We start from the raw sequence: 26039 nt of genomic DNA on the forward strand, positions 1-26039 counted from the left end.
GTTTGCGTCTCTCTTTTTATTTGCTGCATTTCATTCGGGGGTGTTTGCGTCTCTCTTTTTATTTGCTGCATTTCATTCGGGGGTGTTTGCGTCTCTCTTTTTGTTTGCTGCATTTCATTCGGGGGTGTTTGCGTCTCTCTTTTTATTTGCTGCATTTCATTCGGGGGTGTCTTCTTTTTTGTTTGCATGTTTTCTCTTTTGCTGCGCATTTGCACCTGTCGGCCACCGTAGAATTCTAACTGAACACAAACAAAACTGACCTGCCAACAAAGAACAAAAGGATTAAATAGGGGTGGAGTAACCTAAATCTACCACATGAGGGAGGCACGACATAACAAAAGAACAAATAAATACAAAATTAACTAAAGCATTCTATGAAATAAATAAAGCAAAACTAACTCTTACTTAGCAGAAACAATAAGTGAATATTTAAGTGACAAAATTAACTAAATAAAAACAACTTGAAACAAGTCTTCCCCCTTCAGTCTTTCAAAAACAAATGGTATGCTCCAGGTTTCCTCCTCCAGCTGGTTTATCTCAGCAACACCTCAAACAAAAGAGAAGTGTAAATAAACCATTCAGACAGACATTAAATAAAGTGTGCACCCATTAGAAAATATATGTCTAAATGAAATAACTAACTTAAACGTATAAACTGTAATGTAATATAAAGAAAAAATACTAACACGATGTGGTGGTGGGAGGAGCATCCACCACAATGAACTTCAAGAGGTCGTCACCTGAAATGGTTTTCACTTCATAGGTTAACCTGCCCTGTCAGGTTAATAAGTGGGATTTCTTGTCTTATAAATAGTCATGAAAATAAAGAAAACCCATTGAATTAGAAGGTGTGTCCAAACATTTGGTCTGTACTGTATGTGCTAGCCGTCGCCAAGGTTTCGCTCCAGTTTTCCAGAAATTAAAGCGTTAAGAAATGACGCGGTCATCAGTGGCTGTTATAAATTAAAAAACAAAAAAAAAACAGTTGACTGGAGAAACTGTGCAGTTTTTCTCTTTTGTGGAAACTCGCTGCGCTCACGCGGTGCAAACATGTCAGCATTTCATTTGATTCAGGTGTTGGAGAAGGGGCACATTTAAAAGCTGCAAGATGAAAGCTCTTGAGGATTGGACTTGGGCTCCTCTGATATATAGGTTATGGAAGATTTCAATTTACATTAGCATTGATTTTAACTGTACAGATAGGTGACAAATATTGCAAAATCTGGATAGAATTTCTGAAAAGCAGTTGCCAATGGATCTCTGCATTTTCAGAGCTAGAGAACATGGAGAAAGGTACTTTCTTTTCTTATTTAGGAATTAAAGGAGCAGTTCCGTATACTTGAGCAAAGTTCATGCCACATTAATATGTGGCATGATTGTGTTGTGCGCACAAGTTGGTACGCACAACATACCAACTTGTGCGTAAAATATGGTGCTGCACATTTTTTTGCGACCAAGCCTTGTATAAAGCAGCCCTTTGTACTACACAATGCTTCGTACAGAGGGTCTGGACTTATGTGAAAGGAGTTGAAGAAAAAAATCACATTTAAATTTACATGTAAATAAAGTGCATAAGTCAGACATGTCAGGGCTATTATACCATATTTCCATGCAATTTGCAAATAAGACATAAAAAGCAACAGGTGAGTATATTTAGTAAAGTCTGAAGTACTGAAAGGTGTAAACGGCTGGAAAACAATGACTTTCATATTCTCAATTGTTAGTTTAAATTAACAACATTTTTGACCGGGGATGAAACTATGAATCTTTACATCAAAGTTTTTATATAAATATAAATATTTGCATATCTTTTAGGAACATAAAAATGTTTTAATAATTTTCTAAAGGAAGAATATAAATTTAGAAGCACAAACCAAAGTAACACATTTTCTAAGGGCACAGAAATTAATAACATAAAATTGACACTTTTCATTAGTGCAAACCAATGCATCACAAGAGACTCTCAACTGTGTAAAACATGTGACAACAAAGTGAATTAATGCTGCATTTCATTTGAACTCAGATGGGTCTGACTTCTGATTCATTAAATCAACTTCCAGAGTATCCAAATTTGCAGTGTTGTATAGTAACGAAGTAAAAATACTTCACTACTTTACTTAAGTATATTTTGGAGTACTTCATACTTTCCTCGAGTATAAAATTTTTTGATGACTTTCACTTTTACTTCACTATATTTCCGAACTTAATTGCGTACTTTTACTCCGACACATTTTCAATGTGTGGTTTAGTTACTCGTTACAAAAAAGCGAGAGAGAAACGCAAGTGTTTTGACCCCACCTACTGATTGACTGCAACAAAGTCGGTAGCCTACTTGCCTGGGCTTGTTCATCACCACCAATAGGATACACCTGTTTCGCTTCTCCCATTAAACACAAAGCAAGTCTCGCAATCAGCAGCAGCCACATGGAGGAGGAGACGGAGACCACAACGACTGCAACTACGTCGGACACGGCTCCAGGGGAACCACCAGCTGGTGATGAGAGCCCATGGTCTTATTTAAACACAATATACTCTTTCGTGGGTGTTAAAGATTCGTCGTACTGCATGCAGTTTATGTTATTCCTGCCCGAAGATGTGGAAATTCTATCTTACAAAAACTCCCCATCCAACTTGAAGAAACACATCGAGGTAACTAATTATGAAATGGTTATAATCCTCCTGTTTCAGTAACTATAGCTTGGTCACTAGACACTACTGTATTGTGAAATCTTGACCATAAATGAACTTTGTTTGGCATTGTTTCAGTTCCACACGTGGTGTATTTAGCTGAGGCCTAATGTTGACTGTAGCAGGCTACCTAGACTCCTCTGTTCAAGGGGGGGACAGAAGCCATAGCGATAGCAATTTAGACTAAATTTAACGAATATAAGAAAGGCATGCAAGTTCAAAACCAGGTTTACAGATGCCAATAAGCTGCATTTCCCTCCCAATTCTTTTTTTCTTTTGCATAATGACCAGTTGTGTGCACCACCTACTGACTGTAGCATTGACTGATTCACTGATTTGTGAAGTAGAGTAATCGTAACAGCTCTTTTTCTTCATGTTGGCCGCATTTTCTGTACTATTTATTTTTCTCATTTTCAGCACTGACCTTACTTGAAGGGAAAACTTAAGGCTTACAAAAACTTTGTATTTTCTGTCCTGGAGGGTTTACTAAGAAGCTGGTTCAGTTGTAAAGCAGGTTAAGTTAACCTTGTGCTATAGGTAAAGCACCTAATTTTCTTAACTAAATGATGCCTGTGTAACCCACGTGACCGCCACGCCCCAACCACCTTCCCTTTAAGCCGTCCCTTTAACAGCTGGGACCCTCATGTGTATTTCCGGGTTTTCACTGTGCTGCTGCTCACTGTTGGTTGTGGCGTTGGTTGTTAATAAAACAATCTCAAATCTCCAACTCGACTCATCGCTGAACGAATTCATCTCTAAAACTCGAGGATCTGCGGTGAGTTAAGTACCATCTGAACTTGACGTTGTATCAGCAATACTAGCGCCGCTAATATATCCGCTGCAATACTCACCAGGTTGGGCTTTGTTGATGCCTGGTTTACCACCTGAGTGAAGTTGGCCCCCCCACCTTCTTCAAATTAGACAAAATTGGTGTCAATCAACTCGGCTACGTTTGTGCTGGTTTGTGCAGCAAAAATTTTCGTTTGTGCCGCTATCATTTTAAAGATATAAAGAAATGTTTTAGAGGTCATCAAAAGTCAACCAGCCCTCTTAATATCTTTAAAATGATAGCTGCACAAATGAAAATCTTTGCTGCACAATCCAGCACAAATGTAGCCGAGTTGATTGACACCCATTTCGTCTGATTTGAAGAAGGTGGGGGGGCTGGTTGACCTTTTGACCTTTACCCTTTCCTGAATATCTTCAAAACCAAAGCAGCACAAACAAAAATTTTTGCTGCACAAACCAGCACAAACGTAGCCGAGTTGATTGACACCCATTTCGTCTGATTTGAAGAAGGTGGGGGGCTGGTTGACCTTTGATGACCTCTAAAAACATTTCTTTATATCTTTAAAATGATAGCGGCACAAACGAAAATTTTTGCTGCACAAACCAGCACAAACGTAGCCGAGTTGATTGACACCAATTTTGTCTAATTTGAAGAAGGTGGGGGGGCCAACTTCACTCAGGTTGGTTTACCTTCTGATGAGAACAAGTAACATCCACTTCCTCAGACAATCCGTTACTCGACGGTGAGTAAATATTCATCCATATATGATGGGGCGTTATTTCCGCTGTGCGCCGCCAGTTAGCATTAGCTACCAACTCGACAATCAGTTGCCACATCAGCTCAGTCCACTTACTAATAACTTACTTAATAAAAAGTCACACTGTTAAAGCCGAATTAAAGGCCACACCTTTAATATTTAAAGGCTTCTCTTTCAACTTTAGATTTGATTATTTTTCATGATTTCTTTGTTTATTGTTGTATTCCATGCTGGTGCATCAATGAGGTCTGGTACCTAATATGATTTTGTTTATAGCTACTTTGATCAATCACATTCTTAAAGTTGATTGATTTGATTTATTATTAGCTGTTCGTAGCGACTGCTAATTACCTTGAGAAATTTTGAACTTGAATTATGAAGTGCACTTTTCTTTTTAAAAGGATTTTTTGTTTTTTCTCATTTTTATAATATATGAAGTGGTTGTCAATACATAGCAGTATGTATTTGTTTTTTTCCCCATTTAGCTTATATAAATATAACATTTATATATGAACTTAATGTATGTTTTCTGGCCTTTTAGGTCAGGTTTCCCCCCCCCTTCATCGACTCGCTTGCTGAAGGAGGATGGCGAGCTACCCACACACCACCTGGTGGTAGGAAAAAGAAAGACACTCTCCACACAGGAAAACCAAACAACACTTTCCATACAGGAAACAAAATAAACTCTAAGGGAGTATCTAAAGGAAAAGAACAATTCTCCCGTTGCTCTTGGACTTTTGAACTACATTTGGTTTTGAAGTATTATTGATTATTTCATTTTTGGTTTGTTCTTTTTCCCCGTCCTTGTTTCTTTTGAACAATTTCTCTTTGTTTAGTTTTTGCTGTTAGTATTATTATTATTATTGTCATTATTATCATCATTACTATTTCCACTGCAATAAATGGCAATATAAACAAAGCTCTTTGCATCAGTTGCATCAATTATCCACCCAATCATGACTCCATGCCGTACCTATTTCTGATTTTATAGAGTGGTTAACACTAAGCCCTGCAGTCAGACCTGCGCATTTAAGAAGAGCGTTACACCTGCAGGTATATCTATTAGCAGGTTTCATTTTGCCTGCACTTGGTTGTGTACATTATTTTAAGTGTATTTGACAAGTTTACCAAAATATAAAAAATGTCATTCAAACTGCATTTGCTTTGTTTTACTTTTTACTTGTACTTTTCATTACATTACTTGAGTACATCCATTTTTACAGTAATTTCCATACTTAAGTACAAGAAGTTTCAGATACTTTAAGACTTTAACTCAAGTAACATTTCAGTCAGTGACTTGGACTTTTACCAAAGTCATATTTTGGAGAGGTACTTGTACTTTTACTTGACTCTGAGATTTCAGTACTTTATACAACACTGCAAATTTGGGATTTGACTTGGAAAATACTAAAGCTTCACTTAAATCCTAATCCATCATGACTGCATCACACATAGTTCCAGCAGTAAAGCATTTATTTGCACTTCTGTCAGTCATCTCATTAAATCGCTTTCATAAACTATATAGAAGTGATTTCTATAAACTATATAGAAATCACTTGGCTAAATGTTTGGATGGAATAAGCACACGTCAGTTGTTAATCTGGGTAACAGTAATTACATTTTTTTTCCCCACCCAACTTGCAACATGTTGGGAGTGACATCATTCCCCAGTGAAGATAAATGAAAAGCAGCATGGAAGAAGATTTGGGTAAAATAAGACAGACAACAGGGTAAGATATGAGAAGGAGCAGAACTAAAAGCAATAGTTACTTGTTGCAGGAATTCACCAAGTAACACTTAGAAAGACCATTAGGACACATTCTCTGAGAGGCTAAGAAGAAAAAGGTGCCTGGTCATATAGCATTTTTCTGTAGAAATACAGGTTCCACAGAGGAAAACAGAAGGATTGTAGGGGAGGGGGAAGTTGTAGTGTGTACCCTGTGATGGTCCAACTGCTTCAGCAGGGGAATCCATCTGTAGCTCTTCTTCAGCAGCCTTGGAAAGGACCCAGGCAGGGTTCACAAGATCCTCAGAGCCAGGAACTACATCTGTAGCATCAGTAATTTCTGCCACAGGCTCCAGCACCACCTCTGCTTCAGGCCCTGGCATGGACTCTGCAGGGTCCGGTTCTGAAGGAGTTGCTTCTGCCACAGGCTCAGGGACTGCTTTTGCCACGGGCTCCAGGGATGCTTGAAGGTCTGCAGTTAGAGTTTCAGGGACCCCACCTGACACAGTTGTCAGTGTCACTTCCATTGCAAGTTTTGGAGATGGCTCTGTGGGAGCTGCTTCCACCACAGGCTCCAGGGATGCCTCCTCGGGGGCTGCTTCCACCACATGTTCCAGTGAGACCTCCACAGGAGCCACTTTCACCACAGGCTCCAGTGACACCTCCTCGGGGGGTGCTTCTGTCAAAGGCTCCAGTAATGCCTCCGCATGAGCCCCTTCCACCACAGACTTTAGTGACCCTTCTGCAGGAAGTGTTTCTTCCACAGGCTCCATGGATCCCTTATTTGGCACAGCTTCATGAACTAGGTTCAGGGCCCCATCTACCAGCACAAATGGATCAGGAGCCGATTCTACAGAGGCAGGAGCAGGATGCATAGGGTCTTGTGGCACATCAGCTGCAGGCTCAGCAGCCACTTTGGAGGCCTCTAAAATTAGTGCATCTTCTCCTGGAAAATCTTCAGGAAAAACTTCAACAATAGATTCAGCAGTTGTTATTTTGGAGGGTACTTTTTTAACAAAGGATGTTGTCACTGGTTGAATTGTTATGTCATAAGTGGTTGCAATAGTTTCAGCTGAAGCAGCAGGGGACATGCGCTTTGTTGCTACAGAAGCTATGGCTTCCTGTGCAGCTTCAGTTACTGCAGAGGCAGTTGGAGAAACTTCTTTCTTAGGGAAGTTGCATGGCTTGTGTTGAACAAGTTTTTCTATGTCGAAGTATGTTTTAGGCTTGTTTTTGTCTAGAATGAGGGACGTTGAGCAAACAAAATACATTATTTTTTGCATATGATTGGTCATCAAAACGTCTAATACAAGTATGGAATGTAAAAAATATTATACTAGCATATGGGAAAGAGAGGTTTAAAGAAAACATAGCCCTTTTAGTCTTATAGGATGTATGAATGAATTTGTGCACTGGTCATCATCAAAAAATGTTCAGTGGAAACCACACAAACAGATCAAGGAAAAACAAATAATATGAACTGTGGCACAATGATCACTGACATAATAATAATAACACTTATAATAACAATAAGTGTTATTAATATACTAATTAATAACAATTAATTATTATTATTATTATTATTATCACCTTCACTAAAGAAAAATTTCAAAGTCTTTACCAGAATTGAGACATTTCTTCAAGCTAGTACCACAACCTGCTGAGTTGGAGGTATCACAAACAGTGTGGGGCAAGTTAGTTTTAAAAAGTAATTAATAATAGTTACTTTTTCAAAAAAGTGGCCTCATTTCAGGGTTTCCTCTAGAAAACTTGCTAAACCCAGTGATTGGGGTGCTAAGCCAGTCCACCGTGCTTTTGTATTAAAAGATGTGAAGTTGACAGGAAATGTAAAATATTACTGGAATGTCAATACATTGCCAATGAAATGCTATTTAAGCCCACAACTATAGAGTCCTAAAAACAATAAATAAAAAAAATACAGTTAAAATTAATATCAATTACGTTTAATCCAAATTACTGTATGTCAGCAGCTCCAGAAGGCCCCCAAAGCTTTGAGGGCCCTCCATAAATGCAAATATTTTTACACAGACCACATTTATATAAATGTTGTAGAAGCCTAAATTCAGTTTTAGTTCATTCAGACATTTAGGATAAATTATGTTTATATTTCTTATAAGAATTTGTTTGTTAGGATAAAAATTATTAATCGTTAAATCTCTAATGCATACAAATTTGTTATATTAAAATATACTAAGACCTTCTAGGAAATTTGCATATCTAATTGCAGTTAAGGATTTAAGGGTGTGGCTAAAGAGAGTTAGTTGGGCAAATGGAGTGGAGCCAGTTTTTTGACCTCTCTTTTGTTTATTCTTTATTCTTTTTGTGGAAAAGTAACATTTATAATATACACTTCTTCTACACAGTTTTTTTTTCCAATTCAACTTCAATTCTAATTCAAAACCACTTTATTAATCCCAAAGGGAAACTAAATGTTGGTGTAACTCATTAATTCTTCAAAGAGTTATTGTAGATGGTGATGGCTGTTGGAAGGAAAGATCTTCTGCAGCGGTCTGTTAAGTGAAGTGAAGTTTCACAAATCAAATAAAGGTTTCACAAATCCCAAACATGGATTAAAATATTCTACGATAAGAACAGAATAAACTAGTTTGGGTTTGAAGTGTCTAGGAGTTGTAATTTAGGAACTGGAGCAGTCCTAGTGTGATACTGATGCAAAAAAGTGGTGAAATCAACCTTTATTGAAGTTTCACAAATCAGAAAAAGTTTTCACAAATCACAAACATGGTTCTAAATATTCTGCTATTGGGAATAATCCAGTACATGTTTGAAGTGTCATGGTGTTGTGGTTTTGGAATTAAAGCAGTTCTAATATAATCTAGATGCAAAAAAGAATAAAAACTGCACTTTATTGAAGTTTCACAAATCACAAAATGGTTATAAATATTCTGCTATTAGTTGAGAATAATCCAGTCCAGATTTGAAGAGTCTAGGTGTTGTAGTTTTGGAATTAGAGCAATTCTAGTCTGACCAAGATAGAAAAAAAGGACAAAAATGGTCTTTTATTGAAGTTTCATAAATCGAAAAAAAAATTCACATATCCCAAACATGGTTCTGAATATTCTGCTATTAGAGCAAAATAATCCAATCCAAGTTAGAAGTGTGTAGTTTTTTTTAACTAGAGTTGATTAAAGATGCAGAAGGTAGTGAATAATTAGTTGAAATCGCCCTTTAGCCATTTCCCGAATCGGAAGCTGGAATTGGAAACCAACTTCAGCTTTGTGCTATTGACCGCCTGTCCATCTGATCCTGGGATCTGGAATCGCTTGACCTGGATTTGGATTCCCTGGTTCTGACCCTGGCCTGTCTGACTGTGAAAAAGCCGATCCCTCAATAAACACCAGTTCTGAATTCACTGCTCAGTTCCTCCGCCCATCAGTGCTTGAATCAGGCTTTAGCCTGGGCGCTAGTGTTTGATTCTGCTACACATTTAACTTCCCTTACCTTTAAAGAGTTCTGTTCAGAATTAAGCACAGTGTTTGATCACCCGGATCATGTTGGGGACGCCTCTGAATGTCTGCTTGAACTTCGCCAAGGCTCTTGTAGTGCAGCCAAGTTCTTGGTGGAGTTTCGCACATTGGTTACCGACAATAAATGGAACAACGAGGAGCTCAAAGGAGTGTATTATCAAGCCTTATAGGATGGCCTGTCCGTCAGTGAAGATGCCAAGGACTTGAACTCACTAATCACAATCTCTATCCGGTCTTGATAGCAGACTTCGTGAGCGGCCCAGCCAGTCTGCTACAGCTCTTCCTTGGCTGTTCCTGCCTGTCATGGATCGAGCCCTCTCACTACCCCCGCACCGACTGTACGACTGTGCGATAGAGCTCCTGCCAGATGCACTGCTGCCTAACAGCTGATTGTTCAGCTTGTCTAAGCAGGAACATGAGGCCATGGAGACCTAAATTAATGACTCTGTGGCAGCTGACATTATCCGCCGCTCGTCATCCCCACTAGGTGCCAGTTTCTTTTGTTGGAAAGAAAGAATGGTAAATGGACTGAACTTATATAGCGCTTTTCCAGTCATTTTGACCACTCAAAGCGCTTTACACTAGAGTCACATTCACCCAGTCGCACTCACAAACACACACACATTTATACACCGATACGCAGATCGTTAGGCAATTTGGGGTTAAGTGCCTTGCCCAGAGGCACATCGACATGTGGCAGGAGGAAGCTGGAATCGAACCTACAACCTTCCGATCGCAAGACGACTACTCTACTAAAGAGCCACAGTCGCCCACAAGAAGGCACATTATGCCCATGCGTTGACTATAGGGGGTTAAACAGGATCCCTATAAGGAATAAATACCCACTACCAGATATCAAAAGGCATTTGAACTTCTGCATGGGGCAACCATCTTCTCCAAATTGGATTTACAAAATGCCTATCATCTAGTCAGGATATGTGAGGGAGATGAATGGAAAGTGGCCTTTAAGACACCTGTAGGCCATTTTGCCTTTTATCCTAACTAATGCCCCTGCTGTCTTACAGGCATAGTTAATGACGTTTTGAGAGATTTCCTAAATCATTCTGTGTTCGTTTACCTTGATGACATACTCCTCTTCTCACAGACCAAGGAGGAGCATGTCGGTCATATTCTCCAGAGGCTGCTGGAGAACAAATTGTCTGTTAAGGCTGAGAAATGCAGTTTCCCTCTCTCCACAGTCAACTTCCTGGGGTTTGTCGTTGAGGATGAACAGATCAGAGCTGATCCTGACAAGACCAAAACAGTGGTGGAATGGCCCAGTACATGTAAGCAACTCCAGCGTTTTCTAGGTTTTGCAAACTTTTATCGTAAGTTTATAAAGAGCTACAGCGTTGTTGCCCCGCCACTAACTTGACTCACTTCAATCAAGCAGCTCTTTAAATGGCCACTGAAGGCAGCAGTGGCCTTCAAAGAACTTAAACAACTGTTTTCTTCCCCACCAGTCAAGGCCGTCCCAAGGCAAAGCAAACTAAGCAGCCGGTTAGGACCCCAGGGCGACTAACTGGCCTCCTCACTAGAGATGATTTTGGGTTTTTTTAGTAATAATTTCTATGTCACTATAATATCAAAAATACACAATTTCACTATGAAGTGATTTGTTTTTAAAATAATATATATTTGATAACGTATGAATGGATGTAGAAATTATTAATTTATTGATTAAAAAAATTAAAAATTGCTCCTGGGGGCCTCTGGTGGCCGCGGTAGGTACCGCACTCTTCGCTGGTAACATGAGCTGCCGTGCAACGTGCAGAGCATCCAAACGTCCAAAGCTTCGGTCAGAAGATAAATAAACAAAACAATGTCTCAAAAAAGGACTTGTGCTTCAGGGAGGGAGAAAAGAAAGGGAAAGAATAGAAAAAAGCCAAGATAAAAATTTGTTTTAATATGTCTTGGTAATGTAATGTAAAACATGTGTAAAGCTGCTAATAGAAAATTAGCTTGAACAGTTCAGTTCAACAGCCAAACATTTATGCTAGGGTGTTTGTGTGAAGCTGAGTTTTATCTTTAAATGAGTTGATTCTCATGGTTGGCTCTGCATATTTCTGAGGTATTTTGGCTTCAAAACGCCGTGTTTGATAACATTTGATAACAATAATTAAAACTTCTCAATGAAGTTGAGAAGTACCAGCACAGTACAGGTGAGGATAATGAGGAAGTAGAGGGATGGCGAGTAAACAGAGCTGAAATTATGACATTTGTATTTCGGTATGTGGGGTGAAGCTGTGGAATGAGATAAGAATGGAAATCAAGCTATGTCCAAACATCAGTTTTAAAAACAACATTTAAGAAAATGGTCACCAATATGAGAAATAACTTTTGTTGTTACTATTAATGAAGTTGTCAAATATTACTGTATTATAGTATATTTATTTAGTAATATATTTTTTTAACATTTTAAAAATTATGCTTGTTTATACAGGCATGCAATTATAAATGCACTGTACTAGTTATAGATATGGATATAGAAAATAATAAGGAAAACTATTAAAACCAAGTTAAGAGTAAGAGGGGTGGGTGTACTTTTACCCATTCCTTTGAACGTGTAAATATACTTTACTACTGTTCTTTTGTTTTGTTTGATTTTGTTTTAAATTTATTTGGTTTGTATATAACTTTGTTTATTACAGTACATTCAATAAAGCCAAATCAAACCAATTCCATAAGTTCAATCACTATGTTCCATGCGTCAGTGGCAATGGTGATAGGAATTAATCCTGTAATCATGGGGCTGTTGCTACTATCCAGTAGCTCAGTGGTGCTCAAAGTGGGTCCTGGAAGGCCGGCATCCTGCATGCTTTAGTTCTCTCCCTGGTTTAACACCACTGGATCCAATGATGGCTCATTAGAGGCCTTGACTTGCTGAAAAGGTTATTACCACCAAGGAGAGAACTAAAACGTATAGGATGCTGGCCCTCCAGGACCAACTCTGGTCATCCCTGCAGTAGCTTGTACCATTACCGTGTGTATGTGTGCAAATATTGGGTGAATGTAGTTTGCAAGTTTACTTGTTTTTTTTTTTTTGTTTTTTTTTTACCCAAAATTCAACTGCTTAAAGTTTTTCTTTCAAAAGTTATTGTCTGTGCAATGCACTGGATAATACAGCTTCCCCCTTCTCAACAACGATACCCGAAGTTAACTCCAAGCCTCTCGAAGTAGAACATCCTCCTCGTCTGAATGTATGGGACAAAGGAAAACATCACTCAGTGCTTGAAGCTGTTCTTCACTGAGTTTGTCTTTCCATTAGTCGAATGGACTGGGTCTCTGGTCCTGTTTTCATGATCAATTCCTTGAAGGACTTTCTGAGGCTCGCTACTATTTACATGCTTATCAAAAGCTGATTGACTGAAGTATTTAGTATCCACAAAATGAGGATGTCGTTTCCTGACAAACCCACTGGATTGATTGACAGGTGGTATCATGTCAATTGTTTCAGAAACTCCTGAGAACTCATGTAGGTTATTTGGGAAAATACATCTTTAGAAATGCAAACAGTACACAAAACAGTAAATTTAGCACTATTTCTTCCACTGAAATAGTGGAAGCAACAAAAAAAAAGCAACAAGGGTTGTCTTTACATTTGCAGTAAACAGAAATGAAAATGCCATTTGTAATACAGACAATAGAACTATGCATAAAATATTGCCTTTAAAGTTACATTAGGTAATTTTTATTAATCTGTGTTTTTTACATATTTAAAACTGTCACTATGCCCTGACAGTACAATATGAGACAGAATCTGTAAAGAAAAGTAAATAAATAAATAAATCAAGCTCTTCAGCCACCTCCTAGTGCTATCTCCAGAAATACCCAGAACAGGTCAGAAATAACCCATCAGAGCCAATTACTTTAATAATATTTATCTTTTATGAGAAACAATTTAAACACAGGATGTTTCAGGGCTTCCAATGACCAGGTAACTTTCAATAACATGGAGATAAAGATAATAGAAGGTGAAAAGTTATTTGCATGTACCAGGATAACAAAAGCTGTTCAACAAAAGTATGCAGTCATTTGGTAAACAGCACTAACAGTCTAACTGTGGTTGTTAAACTCAAGGGGTGCCCAAAAACTCCCTGAGCTGTTGGGCCCCATTTTCTGTGGGGTCACCAGGTTCAAGGTTTCCAAAATAACATTGAACCTGATCAAACTGCAGAAAGACCTTGGGTTTCAGTTCACCCCTCTTTATTATTTCTTTTTCTATCTGGTCCAATTGTAGGATTTCTGTACCACTCAATGAAAATTATTAGATCAATGATTTTTGTGCCCCAGTTCAAATTTCATTTAAAAGATTAGAAAAGTAAAACATAACCTAACAGCAGAATTTGTTTTCTAAAACTTACCTTTGCTGGTCTTTTTTGATGAATTTTTGGATCCTGATGATTTTGTGCTAAAAGTCAAAGCTGTAGGTGCTCTGCTCAGTATATTCCAACTCTGAGTCTGCAAGCACTGGCAGCACAACACGAAAACAAGAGAAATGGTACAGAGTTTACTGCAATTGCAAATGGTTACAAAACTACAGGAATGCTTTTCTACACGCTTCCACTTGTTTAAATCAAAGCAACATTAGTTTTGGTTTTGATTATGGAATAATAACATGATATAAAGCTCAAAAAGTAGATTTTACATAATACCATCCTATAACAGAGAAAAGACATGAAAACCTGAGACTGAGTGTAATTAACCTACATTTGAGGTCAAAATTAGTAGACCTATGAAATGTACATTTTTTGTCAAAAAAAAAGCAAAACTCAGTGATTCTTCAATACAGCTTTTCCAAACATCCTAGTTTTTATTTTAGATGGTTGGTTTACTTTGCATACAGAAACTCAATTCTTTCACAAAAACCAAAAACTACCAGGGTCAAAATTATTAGTCCCTTATTAACTGTCAATTGTGTACCGTTTTGGTTGGATAACAACATGCAATAAGGGCAGGACTACTTATATGATTGAAGGAATTCATGTCTGCAGGAATAGTTTTCACTTCACTGGGTTAAGTTCAAGAACTTGTTTTTAGAACACTATTTCAATATATAGCATGCCACTGGCAAACAGATCTAGGTCCGTACTACTGCGGCTGTGCGGAGTACAATATAATGGTGAAAAGGCAGCGAACAGTCCTGCACCCATGCTGACTAACAGCATGTCGTACAGGGGTGGGCAACTAGCAGGACGCTGGAGAACTTAGGAGGTGATTCAGCTATTGGATTGAAGTGTATTGGACCAGGAAGACATCTAAGAGTTGCAGGACACTGGGATTGCCCACCCCTGATCTAGTAGCTTTAACACCAAGATAAAATAATTACATATATTGGGCTTTCTTTTGGCTGAAAGAAAACATTGACTAACATGTTACATTATTAGTTTTCTTTTGCTTATTTTAGGGACTCCCAAGCTGTTACACAGCCAGCTGAAAAACCCTCCAGCATGTTTTAGGCGTGGTTTAATTCCACAAGAGCTCAAGGCTCACAGTTGACTCCACAACACAGCCTTGTCTTCAGAGTTCCAGAGCACCAATGGACCAGCAGTGATTTGAAGTACACTGATAAAAATATTCTGCTCTACTTTAAAAAAATAAGTTAAATTGAGGAAATGCTTAACATTCAGGATATCCCCAGATGTTACTTCATTTCTGCTCAAGCAAACCTGCAAACCGGAGAAAAAGTTTTGAACATTTGTATAGCTGATTTCTGTGTTGGAAAAACAAAATATACACTGATGATACCATGGCTTATTAATGTATGTAAAACAATGCTGATGTAGGCAGAAAAAGTAAATTTGAGAATAACACTTAAGTTTCAGAATATTGTTTACCATGGAAAAGTCTAGAGACCAAATACCTTAAAACTTACCTACTTAAATCACACAACATAACTTCACTTGTTTGCCATATAAAAACATTTATTTCTTTTTTAGGACATTGATTTATATGTGACAGCAGGAATTGGCCAGCAAGACATTGCACGATGCATTGTGCCACCAGCAGCGGTAACTAATTAAACCACTCTTTTATTTGTCACAAACATTTGTTTTAAGATGTTTAAGGTAAAAACGCAGACTCCAGAGCTTTGTCTATGCAGTCAGTTCATCAAGAATGAAGCTACTTTCAGAGCAGTAGAGCGCTTATTAGCTAGTTTTTAGACATTAAACTGCATCATAAGTGAGTTGTGTGCTCATTTTCATGACCGACAGGCTCTGACTGATGATGTGACCTTGCAAATAATTGTGTTTGTTTTACCGAAAAAAGTTAAACTATCACTGCTTTCCATGCCTGGTGAAAACCAGGCCTTGTTCTATGCTATTTGCTTTGTACAGTCTGGATTCTTGATTGTTGAGAAAAGATTGCTTCCTTGAGCCATGGCTTCTATTGAAGTTTTAAATTTTATACAATCACTAACATTTGTCCATGTTGTATGTAATGTGCCAGTTCAATGTTATGAAGCTTGCCAGAACTTTCCTGCACTATTAACAACCATGCTCCAGCAGTGGAGCATGCTGTCTTAGCTTGCTCCACTGCTAAGACAGGAGTACCAATATTTGCTTGCATGGTCAGTATGGACTGAACGGCTTTGTTCAACTCCTCAGCTGAAATTGCTGCAACTAAAGGGAGAGTATGCTAACACAGAAAAGAAAATCAATGTCCTTGTTCACAATTTCTCCTTCTGTTCGCTGATTGGCCTGGTAGAAATGATGGAAGCCAATTCAGTGGGAGAAAGGCAAGCCCAGATGGAGTTGCAAAGAGAGATTTGAATAGAGTGGAATTTTATAGGAAGGCAATGGCCAGGCTATCCCTTTTTCTATGTGATGATTTTCTGCTCTCTGGTGCTGTCATTCATTTTTGTTTGTTCATATCATGCCACAATATTAAAGTTTAAACATAGTGTTTTTTGTTTTTAGAGAAAAACTACCCTGGTGAAAAATGTATATACAAAGTATGTTAAATTTTAACATACATACATAGCATACTTTAAGTCAGATTAATCATGAGTATACTTCAAGTTCACTTAGAATTAGTTAACTTAAAGTGTGACATTTTGGAACAACTAATTTTGGGCTTAGTGTATTTTAGTAGTATTTAAATTGTACTAAAGCACAATTTAAAGTGTACTAAGTGTACTTCAACAAACGTTTTTGGACAACTTAAGCTAAACTTAGTGTACTTTAAGTGTATTGCTTTTTATGTAATATAAACATGCATGTTTAGTATATTTTGAGTGTACTATTTTGTTATTCAATTACATTTAAAATATACTTAGAATGTATTTTAAGTATATCGGCATTACATATTTTATGCATTAGTAATGTGATTACAGTATGCTACAATTACACTTTTGTTTTATTATAATTGCTGATGAAGTACACTTTTTAGTTACTTAATGTATTTTATTATTCTGCTTTGCCACTTTGTACATTACATGCTTCATACACACTGCAGCACTGCAAACACATCAGGATCAATTACAACACACTTTACAGGTGAAACTAATTACATTGTGCTTTCAATATATTACCATTTTGGTCACACTTTGTTTGATGAGGTGTGCATAGGTCTGACATAACACTGTCATCCAACTTTTAAAGCAACTTCTCATTAGAAGTGTCATTATTTACCGAATAACACTTCATAACACCTATTAGTATGTTCCTCACAGGTGTTATGTTTATGACAGTATCATGTCAGTCTTATGCACACCCTGTCAAATAAAGTCTTCCTCACATTTTTCAAGAATACATTGCCAATATGCTATCACAGAATTGTACAAATTGTCAATACATTTAAAGTTTACAGACAACATGCTTATGAAAATCAGCACAATAAAACAATAGATACACTTTAGAGGAAATGTGAAATATATTTCACCAAGGATAGAGTATTATTTTAATACAATGTCACAGTATTCCAGTATTATTCCAGACAAACTGACATTTCTCCGTCCTAAGAACAGTGAGGATCAACAACAGAAGATTCCTATTCACTGGACCACTGCGCTTTACAGAAACCTACGAAAAAGAACAGTAGAGCAGTTAAACAGAGAAAGTTCTTGTATTTTAAACAGTACAGAAAAACGGCAAAGAAAAAAGTAAGACTTACAATTTTAAGCCGTTGTGGATTCGCTTATGTATGTGACATCATCAGAACTGATGATGATTGAGACCTGCTGCCTGGGGTGAAAAAACATTTCTGGGTGTCTTCTTTGCCTGTTTATGTTAGAAGTAGAAAAAAAACAGTCAGCAATCTCATAGAATCAGTTGATGTTGGCTTTAACTATGAAGCCGTTTTAAATGTGGACTTAGGGGAGATAAACTACCTTAAAAGCTTCTCATCCATGATCTGAACACGCTGATCCTTGCAGGATCAGTGTGGCTGGTCCTGCACACTGATCCCTCAGGACCCTCAACCTGAGGACCCTCAGCCACGATGAGGGGGGCTGGTGGTGCCCGTCTCCAGCAGTCATCAGATGAGAGGCGGGGTTCACCTTGGACCGGTCACCAGTCCATCACAGGGCCCTGAAAGTTAACAATGAACAAAATGTATGAAAGAGAAATGGTAGATTAACAAGAGGAATAAATTCTGTCCAATTATTTTAAAATCAAATCATGTTTATTAAGCACTTAGTGTTGGAAACACACCAGTTTTGCTGTTAAAATGTAACCAGCTGCTCAGTAGAAAAAAAACAAAAATCCTTCCACCATGAAGACGATGTGGAGCTTCATCCTCAGAACTGGTTGGTGATCTGGTGGAGCCAGAGCCTCTTCTGAGACAGGAAAGTCTTTAGGCTTTCTAATTCCGACTTACATTAATTCTGACTTTTGACTGTTGTGTGAACTCCCAGCATTGTGATAAGTCTTAACTTAACTGGATGGGAGTCTGCTTGTAATTTGTTAATCAATTCTTCACTAACAAATGTGTTGTCACTTTGTGTGTCCAATAAAGTGTAAACTACCCGTTTTTTAGATGGACTCTCCGCAGTAGAAACCCATACAGGAACAATCATGGAGGTACTACCTGACTGACCCACCTCTGTGACACTCAGAGCTGTGGCTGCTGTAGAATCACTTTCTCTCAGGTATTTCATTTGCCTTGTGATTCTCATTATACAGACAGGTGGGGTGTCGTCCCTAAAGCTTCGGCACTTTGACAACTGATGCCTTTCATCTTTACAGAACATACAAGTGACCTTTAACCTTGTGCCATTTAACATTGTTTCATCTGCATGTACTGTAGCATGTGTTGTTAAGACTTGAGTTGTAGATCGGCTTGATTTAATCTCCTTTGCGTATCTATTTTCTGAAGAAGAGCTGCATGAATGGAGGGCATATGAAGAAGTCACAGGATTGTATGCTACTTCCGCCTCAAGTGCCATAAACTCAGCAAAATCTTTGAAGGAGGGAAAATCTTTACCTTCCAAGAGAGCAACTGTGACTTAACGATTCCACCGTGTTGCAAACCATTCTGGAACCTATTGCAGCAACTTTTGGTTTTCCTCACAGTCATTTAAAATCTCCAAGCTCTTTACCTATGATGTTGCTTAGAGACAGGTTGTGAGAAAATCAGAAAATGCTCATAAACCTTCTGCATCTTTTGAATGAATTATTGGCCATTTTGACAGTTTGTCTCTAAATGCCTTCTGAACAATAAAAGGCTGACTGTAGCGCTAGTCAAGCCTCTTCATTGCATCTCTGTATGCATCTTCATCACTGTGATAAAATATGCCCTCAAGACATTCAAGAGCAGGACCAGTTATGTACCTTTTAAGTAGATGCAGATTATCAGGAGGAGATATACTTTTGCAGTCCACCAGTGAGACAAATGAAGCCTTCCATTCAATATAGGTGATGGGATCTCCGCTCAACACCATGGGCACAGGCACTGGGATTCTGTTTACAGCTATGCTGTATTGGATAGCTTTAGCCAGCTGGGATATGTCTGTGAGAAGCGATGGAGCAACAACTTGAGGGTGTGATTGTTGTAGAGGATTGTTTGCAGGAACTGATGCACATTGTTGCCAGAGTGGTTGATATGGACCTGTAGAATCCACTGGAACTGGTTGTGCAAAGCTCTGGTTTATAACAGAAGTCCTATTGTTCTGTATCAACTGATTTTCCATGTCAACTTTTAATTCCTTGTCATAAATCTCTAATCTTGCACGTGCAGCTTCCCTTTCCTTTTCTGCTCGTAAGCGCTCTAGTTCAGACCTTTGTTCATCCAGTTCCCTCCTGTGTTTCTCCTCCATTTCTCTTATCCTTTTCCTTTGATTGATTTTCTCTTGAGTGATTTTATAATCACGGTAAAACAGGTATTCTGTAGACCAAGATGGCGGAGCGTGAACAACGCGAGGCTCAGCGTCTCTCCAGAATCTGCTGTTTAGTGGTTTTTTATCTATTCATTACTGGACTTTTTTTTTCAGAATTGCACAGTGTTGCTGCGCTACAGCAGACATGAACTTCTGGACATTTGGAGCTACAATTTTGACTCTATGATTGCCGATCTCCGACTCATCCCAGAGATCTCCAGAACACCGGAGGCTGCTCACTTCTCCCGGCTGGGTGGATGAGAACGTAAACAAAGGCGGGGCAAGCGTGGAGAGGTGCGAGCTAGGCTAAAGCTAACACCACACCGGCTCCCTTTACCCAGCATTTTCCTCGCCAATGTCCGTTCTCTGGCTAATAAAATGGACGAGTTACGACTATCCATCACGAGTGACAGACGAATTATGGACTCAAATGTCATGTTTTTCACCGAAACATGGCTAAACAACAGCTGCCCAGACAATGCTATCCAGCTAAGTGGACGCCACACACACCGAGCCGACAGGACAGCAGATGACTCCGGCAAGACCAGAGGCGGAGGTTTCTGCATTTATATTAACAAAGCTTGGTGCACAGACTATGCTACTACCGAGAGTCACTGCTCACAGAATGTGGAGTTTTTAATGGTCAAATGCAGACCTTATTACCTCCCAAGGGAATTCATCTCGATCATCCTCACTGCCGTGTACACCCCCCCGGATGCTAATGCCGTGGTGTGCTGGGGAGGCAGCATATCCAAGAAGGACACGTCCAGACTGGACAAACTGACCAGGCGTGCCGGCTCTGTGGTCGGCATGAAGCTGGACTCTCTGGTGACGGTGGCAGAGGCGAGGACACTGAACAAACTGCTGGACATCATGGCATAGCAGCCACCCTCTACACACCGTCATCAGCAGCCAGAGGAGCCTGTTCAGTGACAGACTGCTGCTTCCCAAGTGCCAGACCAATAGATTTAAGAACTCTTTTGTCCCCCATGCCTTCAGACTGTACAATTCCTCATTGGGGGAGGGGGGGTGACACAGGACAGAGGGTAGAAGGAGTAGTGACCCCTTGTATTTTTCTCCATACTTATCAGGTCAAACCACATAGTGCAATACGATATCACTGGTCAATCTATCCGCCAAATTCTTCTTTTTTTGTGTGTTGTATTTATATTTATTTATATTCTTATATTCTATATTCTTATTCCTTGTTTCTTGCATAATTTAAGGTTTTTCTTGCATAATTTAAGGTTTTGGTTACTCACATTTAGTGTGTACCTTAGTATTTAATTTGTATTTTTGTATTCTTTTGCACTTTTGCTTACTGTGTGTTATCTTTGTTTTTTGCCTGGGAGCTGCTGGTAACTTCAATTTCCTGAAGGAGTCTTCCCAAGGGATCAATAAAGTACAAGTCTAAGTCTAAGTCAAGCTAGCCATGAAAGAACTCTATGCAGCTATTAGCAAACACCAAACCAAATACCCCGAGGCTGCTTTTATTGTTGCGGGTGATTTCAATCACTCCAACTTGAAGACAGTTCTTCCCAGATTCCACCAACATGTCTCCTGCCACACCAGAGGAGACAAGACCCTGGATCATGTCTACTCCAATCTGGCTGGAGCCTACAATGTGACACCCCTCCCCAACATCGGACAATCAGACCATCTCTCCCTGTTCCTCACACCTCGGTACTTATCACTCATCCAACGTGTGAAACCTACCGTGAGGACAGTAAAGGTGTGGCCAGAGGGCTCAGACGCTGTGCTCCAGGACTGGTTCAGGAATACAGATTGGACTACTTTCCACCATACAGACTTGGATCAGTACGACTCATCTGTACTGAACCATATTTCCACCACCATAGAACGTGTCACCACCTGCAAACGCATTACCATGTACCCCAACCAGAAACCCTGGATGAACTGAGACGTACGTCTCCTGCTGAAGGCCTGCAACATCGCCTTCAGGTCAGGGGATGCACAGACTTACAGTGCAGCCAGGGCTGAGTTGAAGAAGGGAATCAAGAAGGCCAAACACCACTACAAAAGGAAGGTGGAGGATCATTTTTCTAACGCCAACCCCCGACGTATGTGGCAAGGCCTTCAGATTCTCACAGACTACAAGAACCCCAATACCACTCCCGCTTCTACTGATGTCTCCTTCCTCAACGAACTTAACAACTTCTATGCTCGTTTTGAGAGAGGGAATACCACAACTGCAACCAAAGCAGCTACCACCCCAGGCCAACAGCCACTGACTTTCCTCCCCACTGACGTAGGAGCGGCTCTGAGCAGGATTAAATCCCACAAGGCTGCAGGTCCTGATGGCATACCTGGACGTGTCCTCAGAACGTGCTCTGGGGAGCTGGCAGGAGTGCTGACGGACATCTTCAACCTGTCCTTGGCCCACGCTGTGGTACCGACCTGCTTCAAGTCTACCTCCATCGTCCCAATCCGCAAAAATCCCAACCCAACCAGACTCAATGACTACCGCCCGGTAGCCCTTACCCCCATCATTACCAAGTGCTTGGAGCGGCTGGTCCTAGCACACCTCAGATCCTGTCTCTCCCCCACACTAGACCCCCACCAATTTGCATACAGGCAGAACAGGAGCACAGAGGATGCAGTCTCTATAGCGCTGCACTCTGTCCTTTCTTACCTGGACAGTAAGAACACTTACGCCAGACTGCTGTTTCTAGATTTTAGTTCAGCATTCAACACTGTCATCCCATCACAACTCATTACCAAACTCACAGACCTCGGCATCAGTCCACTCATGTGTAACTGGTTGCTTGACTTCCTGACCAGTCGACCTCAACATGTCCGGCTGGACAACCACTTCTCATACACCATCATCATAAACACCGGAGTGCCACAAGGCTGTGTGATGAGTCCCTTCCTCTACTCCCTCTTCACCTACGACTGCAGACCTGTCCACGGCTCTAATGCCATCATCAAGTTTGCAGACGACACCACGTTAATCGGCCTCATCAGAGATAATGACGAGGCCGCTTACAAGGAGGAGGTAGACCGTCTGGCTGAGTGGTGCGACAAAAACAACCTGCAGCTGAACACCGAGAAGACCAAGGAGCTTATCGTGGACTTCAGGAGGAACGCTGACCCACATCCACCCATCCACATTAAGGGGACAGTGGTGGAGCGTGTGGACACCTTTAAGTTCCTGGGAGTCCACATCTCCGAGGACCTGACTTGGACGACCAGCTGCTCCAAACTCATTAAGAAGGCGCATCAGCGCCTCTTCTTCATGAGGACCCTGAGGAAGAACCACCTGTCCTCAGAGATCCTCACGAACTTCTTCCACTGCACCATTGAGAGCATCCTCACCAACTGTATCACAGCTTGGTACGGGAACTGCTCTGTGTCCGACCGGCAGGCGCTGCAGAGGGTGGTGAAAACTGCCCAGTATATCGCCAGGGCACCGCTCCCTGCCATCAAGGACATCTACAGGAAGCAGTGTTTGAAAAGGGCCGGGAAAATCACAAAGGACTCCACTCACCCAGCACACACACTCTTTTCCCTCCTGCCCTCTGGGAGGCGTTACAGAAGCCTACGGACCAGAACCACCAGGCACCGGAACAGCTTCTTTCCCACAGCTGTCACCCGTTTGAACGCCCCCTGACATAAAACATAAACTATAAGGACTGTACTCCCCTATCCTCTCATACAACAATAACACATGGACTATCCTCACACACACACACACACACATCACGGACTGTTTTCTTCACACACACACATACAACCTGTAAATTTTATCTGCCATTATTTATCTTGTATTATATTATATACATATATAATCCATTCCCTAACATTCTTGTATATTCTGTATAATCTGTGCATACAGCTCCCATATTTATATTTATACACAATATCTATATCTCTTTGCTATAACCCCTTATAGTCCATACATAGACTTGTACATCTGTAAATAAATATTTATATCTCGTAGAGCACTTCTGGATAGATGCAAACTACATCTCGTTGCTTGTACTTGTGACAGTGCAATGACAATAAAGTTGAATTCAATTCAATTCAATTATACTGAACTTCCATTGCAGCTAATTCTGCAGCTGCATCAATTCTTTTGGCTATGATGCTTGCTTCAGTATGGTAACTTGTCTGTGATGCAGTACCAAATATGGATTTGGCATGTTCATAGGTTAAGAACTGATGGAGGCGCTGCCTTTTTCTATCTGCATCAAATTCATCTATCGTTTTTAAATGCTCAGAAATTATTTTCATAATGTTCTTTGTCACTGATTCGCATGAATCCATTTTGCGCCTTATGACTTGGGGAGGTGCTTTACGCTCTCTCAGCTCGTTGTAGATTTTTGTCATGTCGTTTACAGTCTTTTCAATATTAGCCATTTCTGCTAGCTGTAAATCCGATAAATCACGTTTTAGATCTTCTCTGTACATCTGACCTGGCCTTTCCAATGTTCATAAATGGTTAGCAGCAGCTTCTTTTATTTTGTTCATCCGTTTGAAGTAAGAGCATTTTTTCCGTGGGTACACTAAGCCATTCCGTTCGTCTCAGTAATGTTTTATTAATTATTTCGTCCGTTTCTTGTTCCTTTTCAATTTGTTTTTCCATATATTTTCCATTATGTTAATAAACGTTACCGACCGTTGCTGCAGCTCGTTGCTCCGTGCCGTTTCCTTACCGTTCATTGAGCTCGTTCCTAATGCCGAAGGCGAAACTCTTCTCCCGGAAGTAAAGCTCTTACTCCTGGAGGTCTAAGCTCTTACTAGAGCAGACGCCCCTTCAAATGAAGGATTTGGCTTTACTGATGAACAGGTTTATTGGGAGTAAACCCTTAGTTTCACCGTAAGAGCTGTAGCACAAACACAAACACAAAAAGATAAGACACAAAACACGCTCTTAGAACCATAATGTTTGAAAACTGAAAACAACGTTCACTACTATCAATATCAATAGATTCAAAAACTATATCGTATTTGATTACAATAAACCAAAAATCCCAATCCCAATTGATCAATTAGAAATATCCTATTTACAAAATAAACGTAACTTGTGCCTTCATAAAAGGGTCCGCTAATAAGATACATTTATAACACTATTGCAACTTATCTTCCGTTCTTTCTGTTGCCAAGCAGCCGCTGCACAACATAAACAGCGGTAGTTCTCTCATCAATATAAAAGCATTAATTCAAAAGTCAACTAACAAAAAGGCAATAAGCGCAAAAAGGGGCATATAACAAATAAGTTGGGGCTATTTACAGTAATAATCATAAAAGTCACAATAAAATTTATAAATTATTTCTGAAACCAACGTAAGTCTGTTTATATATGTACTGCACTATTTATAACTAATCGAAGATAATTAGCATTTTGAAGCAAACTTACCACCAACTAGCAACACGTTAGCAGCCTTCGTCCCTTCGGGCTCCTTTGGTGACACATATTTCACTTCCATCCGGTTCTTGTCTAGTTGTGTTGTCGTCTAACTCGGAGTATGATGTCACCAGCTTGAATTTACCAAAACTACTTATCATCAAGGCCCTCTCTACTTTTAAGGCAATATTATGCGAGTAAAAATGGCAAATTTGAACAGCGTCTGTTATCTTCTCTGGCTTCATGGCTTTTCTTCTCCTTATGGCGTTTTTCAAAAAAACTGAAAGTGTGCAATACCTCCACCATCTGGTCTGGAGTGTGAACAGGAGCTAATGCCGTTCAATAACAGATCTTACATCACACATCTGTACATGTGTGATCTGTACATGTGTGATGTACAGATGTGTACATCTGTACATCACAGATTCCGTCAGCTTCCGTGTTTTAGTTAAAAAACTGAAAACAACAGATTATATTTGGAGAGATGTAAAACTGAAGATAACTCCTTACATTTAGTGTTAAGGACTAACACATATATTTTTTTAAAATAGCTAAAAAGCCTTATTTTATTTTTTACTTTTGAGTGTTCTGAGCTTGATTCATATTGAAGTATTATTTTTGTTGTGGCACCTCAAAACTGTCAATGTTTGATATTTTGAGGTATGAACATATTATTTACTTTGTTAAACAACATTACATCAAATTCCCCTATAAGGACTGTTATGTTTTTATATTCTTTTCCATTTTAACAAAATAGTAAAAGATTATTAAGCCACCTAAAAAGGCATACTTTATTAGCCTAAAGTATACACTGAGATGTAATTTTAAACATACTGAAATTAATCATTTAAATTAAGCGTTAAGTGAATTTTAAAAAATTCTA

The 26039-nt window shown here is 39.4% G+C and overlaps 1 protein-coding gene and 1 long non-coding RNA gene across 3 annotated transcripts in view; both read right to left on the reverse strand.

Moving 5' to 3' along the window:
• The window catches only part of LOC111609369 (tropomyosin-1, isoforms 33/34-like), a 39673-nt gene that overhangs the window by 12387 nt on the left and 1247 nt on the right, over positions 1 to 26039 (reverse strand). Inside the window, exons 3-4 of one of the 2 annotated variants that reach the window (XM_023337510.1) lie at positions 13832 to 13937; positions 6173 to 7198 (exon numbers count right to left, since the gene is read on the reverse strand). In XM_023337510.1, coding sequence (XP_023193278.1) covers positions 6173 to 7198; positions 13832 to 13937 — 1132 coding nt within the window. The remainder of the gene's footprint in view (positions 1 to 6172; positions 7199 to 13831; positions 13938 to 26039) is intronic. The other variant, XM_023337511.1, reaches the window with a different exon arrangement.
• On the reverse strand, positions 14810 to 26008 carry LOC111609370. Its single transcript, XR_002753093.1, has 5 exons — positions 25169 to 26008; positions 24465 to 24635; positions 17800 to 17998; positions 17583 to 17689; positions 14810 to 17491 (listed from the first exon to the last, which is right to left on the reverse strand). It is a non-coding gene; the product is annotated as an uncharacterized LOC111609370 (long non-coding RNA).

The sequence above is a fragment of the Xiphophorus maculatus genome, chromosome 7 (genome assembly GCF_002775205.1).
Source record: "Xiphophorus maculatus strain JP 163 A chromosome 7, X_maculatus-5.0-male, whole genome shotgun sequence".
NCBI classification, from domain to species: domain Eukaryota; kingdom Metazoa; phylum Chordata; class Actinopteri; order Cyprinodontiformes; family Poeciliidae; genus Xiphophorus; species Xiphophorus maculatus.